At 49.4% G+C, this 4189-nt stretch overlaps 1 protein-coding gene across 1 annotated transcript; it reads left to right on the top strand.

Annotated features, from left to right (window-relative positions):
• Window positions 1-1363: 1363 nt before the first annotated feature.
• LOC103582778 (basic salivary proline-rich protein 2-like) lies at window positions 1364-2956 on the top strand. Its single transcript, XM_008564285.1, has one exon. The coding sequence runs from the start codon at window positions 1364-1366 to the stop codon at window positions 2954-2956; it is 1593 nt and encodes a 530-aa protein (XP_008562507.1).
• Window positions 2957-4189: the final 1233 nt, after the last annotated feature.

Here is a 4189-nt window from a genome sequence, read left to right as displayed (position 1 = left end):
TTTGCTATTTGTTTTATAATATGTCATATTCTTTTCCCTTCAATTTCTTCATTACTGCCTTCTTTTGTGTTTCATTACTTTTTAAAATAGTGTACCATTTTGATTCCCTTCTCATTTCCTTTTCTGTATATTTTTTAGTTATTTTCTCAGTGGTTGACCTGGGAATTACAATTAACATCTTAACTTATAACAATATATTTCAGATTAATACCGACTTAACTTCAATAGTCTATAAAAACTTTGCTCCTATATAGCTTCATCTCCCTTTATGTTGTTATTGTCATAAATTACAACTTTATATATGTGCCCATCAACATAGATTTATATTATTGTACGCAGCTGTCTTTTAAATCACATATTAGAATAGAGGAGTTATAAGCCAGAAATACATTAATACTGTCTTTTGAATTTACTTTTATAGTTACCTTTAACATGTGCTTTATGTCTTTGTTTGGATTCCAATTACTGTCTAGTATGGCCTGCAGGATACTCTTCAGCATTTCTCCTAGGAAAGATACAGATTATGGGAGGAGCATTTAGTTTAAAAGAAGACACTCTCTGAGATTAGGGCTGACCAGATAAAAATGTGAGTGAATTTACAGGGAGAATTCAGTGACTTCACAGTTCAGTAACTTGATTTTCTTGATGACAGGGACTCTAAGTTTGTTTGCTCAGAATGAGGAGGAAAGCATGCAGACAATGTGACTTCCTACGGGGAAGGTTTGAAGTAGTAACTGCAAGTAAGGGAGATGGAACTGAGACAAGAGCAGCCCCTATGTGTGCACCTATCCAACTCTAACACCTAGCTAGCAATTCATTCCATGATGCTGAGTACTGTCATTCCCAAGCTTTTGAAATCAAAGCTTCTGTTGGCAATCGCCTGAGCAACCATTAATCTGTTCTGTGCCAAGGAAGGCTGTTCCCAGCAGGCCTTGCATCATGATTCAGAGCTTCTCTCTGTGACATGCTGTGATATGCCACGCCATGCAGTGGACACCCCACGCCATGCCGTCAACACGCCATGCCATGCCGTAGACGCCCACGCCATGCCGTTGACGTACTACGCCACGGCCGTCAACTACGCCATGCCGTCGACGTGCTACGCCATGCCGTCGACGTGCTGCGCCATGCCGTGTGCCGCGTAGTCCCGCCGATGTGCAGGGTTTGGTGTGGTGAGGAGATTGGCTTCTTTGTGAGGAGTTTGAGGTGGTGTGGGAGGAAGCAGACCGAGGAGGAGGTCAAGACTAGACAAAAACTGAATTAGGACTGAGCAGGGAGGTGCGGGGGGTATCAGTTGGCTGCTACAGCCTATAACCAGCAGCCGCGTTCCGTGAGGTGGTCGCTTGACTAGGCCGCAGCGGCCATGGCTGTGGACTTTGGAGACCACGCTAGCGGTTTCCGCCACAGGGAGGTGATCAAATTTATCAACAATGAAGTCCTCATGAATGGCGGTGGCCCAGATTTCTACCTGGCCTTCCGCTCGCGGCCCTGGAATGAGGTAGAGGACCAGCTTCGGGCCATTTTGACCGATCCTCAGGTGCCGCGCTCCCTTAAGAGGGTCTGCACCTGGAGCGGCCTGGCGCTGAGTGTGCGCGTGGCCGCAAGGCAGCAGGAGCAGCAGTCGTGCCGGATCCGGCAGCTGCAGCAGCAGGTGGAAGAGCGTGAGGCGGCCACCTGGGCTCTGGCCACTCAGCTGCAGCGGCTGCGCATGGAGCGTGATGAGTCGGTCCAACAGCTGCGTGCCACGCAGGCCGCCCTGCAGCAGGCGAAGGATGAGCGCGATATGCTGCGCAGGAAGCTGCTCCGGGCCGAGGGGTCTTCCCAGGCTGACTCGCTGGCCCATGAAATAAAGCCCGGGCTGCGAGTTGAGCAGCAGGGGGCTGCAGCTTGGCCCCAAAACGTAGAGCCACAGAGAGAGGTGGTGGCTACACGGGCACATGGTAGGCTGTATTGTGAGTCCCAGATGCCAGCCCCAGCAGCAGTTGTCTACATGCGAGGACCTCCGGGTTCCTGGGCCCAGCCCATGCACCCTCCTATGCCAATGCCAGTGCCACCGCCATTCCCATTACACCCACCATTTGTAATGGGGTCCCCATTTGTGCCACCTCAACCACCTGGACTAGTCACAGAAACAGAAACATCAGTAGTGCCACTACAGATGTCTGGTATGGGGGTCTACCCACCTGGCCCATGCACTGCAGTGGGCTTCCAGGCGATGGTCTCTCAGGGGGACCAGAGGAGCTATGTCCAGGAAGAAGGTTCGAAGAGTTTCCAGGGGTCAGCCCCCCTAGGGGACAGCAGAAGCCACAGCCAGGAAAAAGGTCCAGAGATGCCCCAGGGGATGGCTGCCCTGGGAGAGAGCAGTGACCACACCCAGGAAGAAGGTCCAGAGATGCCCCAGGGGATGGCTGCCCTGGGAGACAGCAGTGACCACAGCCAAAAAGAAGGTACAGAGGTGCCCCAGAGAATGCCCCCCCTTGGGGACAGTGGGCACCGCAGCCTAGAAGAAGATCCAGAGAGGCCCCAGGGGGAGAGCCAGAGCCAGGAAGAAGGTCCAGAAAGACCCCAGAAGGTGGTCCCCTTTGGGGACTCTGGAAGTCAAAGCCAGGAGGAAGATCCAGAGAGGCCCCAGAAGACCATCCCCCTGGGGTCTAGCAGAAGCCACAGCCAGGAAGAAAGTCCAGAGAGACCCCAGGCGACCTCGCTGAGGAGCCAAGATGTGAAAGGAAGCCCAAAGAAACAGCAGCCTCAGGGGCAGAAAGCCAAGCAACCAAAAGGGAAAAAAGCCTCAAAATCACCGCAACAAGAGAAGGCTGCCCCAGGCTACAGTCCAGAGAAGTGGGACTGTCCATGGTGTAAAGCGATGAATTTTTCATGGCGCACGTTCTGCTATAAATGTAAGAAAGTCTACATGCCAGTTGAGAGTGGAGGCCTTGACCCGGGACAGACTCACTGATTTCAGGAAGGTAAGAAAGAATGGAAACACTCCAAAGAGAAACCAATTTCCTAAGGTCCCCTTCTGATTAAAAAATAACTTATTTGCTTCACAGAAAATTAACCACTTTCTGTCATTGTAGGTGCACATACACATAAATATGCATGTATATATATTCTTATTTTATTCATTTACTTGAACAGTGGGACTACTTTTGAGTATCACACTTATTGTTTAATTGCCTTTAACTTTTGCAGGTGGTGGATTCTGGATGGCTGCTGATCCTGATTGGTTGACACCCTGGAGAAGCTGAAGTCATGAAGTTGTTTCTTTTTTTTTTTTTTAAACTCCTTTCTGTTTTCTTCTTAACTTCCATTTCCTGAAAATGCCATGTATTTGGCTGGGAACAGTCATGTGATTTTAGTAATAAGCTGTGTTGAATTTTAGGAACACCACTTTTCATTTAAAATACTATTGTTCCTTCAATAACTACTGCAATGTATATGTTTCTTTTTGTTTTTTAAGTTTTATAGGTGAGGTCCTGTTTTTGTATCTTAGCCCCACCAACCATGCTTGTTGCTGAAGAAACTGAACCTGTCCCATTAGATCCCCCAAGAGCTAAAGAAAGAACACCTAGATTCTGATGGCCCACACCTCAGTGAGATCCCCACTGGCTGGAGCCGAGGAGTGTGAGAGGAAGTCAGGGAAGAAGAGATGCTTTGGCACTCGTTAGTGGGGAAAGGGAGAGCAAAACAGTTTTCTTTGTTCGGACAGGGAATTAACTTGGAAGAGTATGGGGGCTTGTAGTGTTAAATTCTATAGATGATAGCAAATTTGATGAATTTCACTTAATTCGTTAAACAAATAGGTATGTTAGGAGCTAGACTTATATGGTATTATCTGGTGCACACATCATAATCTTTTTTTTTTTTTGTCTTTTGTCTTTTTCCGTGTCCGGCAATGGATCGCAACCCTCAGTGTTGCCCCCGTACTGGACCAGGGACCGGCAACGGGATCGCAACCCTTGGTGTTGCTCCCGCGCCTCGCTCAGCCAGTGAGCAGGAACCGGTCTGTATGTGGGATCCGAACCCTCGGGCGGGAGCGCCGCCGCGCTTCCCAAGCGGCGCCCTATCCCCTGCGCCCCCCCGCCGGCCCCCCATAATCTTTTTTTTTTTTTTGTCTTTTGTTTTTTTCCGTGCCCGCAAATGAACCGCACCCTCCAGTTTTGCCCCGGCACTGGCCCAGGGCCCGGCA

This window comes from Galeopterus variegatus, unplaced genomic scaffold (assembly GCF_000696425.1).
Source record: "Galeopterus variegatus unplaced genomic scaffold, G_variegatus-3.0.2 Scaffold182, whole genome shotgun sequence".
NCBI lineage: Eukaryota > Metazoa > Chordata > Mammalia > Dermoptera > Cynocephalidae > Galeopterus > Galeopterus variegatus.
The sequence above is the reverse complement of the archived record's forward strand: the minus strand, read 5'-3'. Positions and strand labels throughout refer to the sequence as shown.

Bases quoted from the DNA above. Each gene is read 5' to 3' on its own strand.
- LOC103582778 (XM_008564285.1), top strand. From the start codon at position 1,364: ATGGCTGTGGACTTTGGAGACCACGCTAGCGGTTTCCGCCACAGGGAG.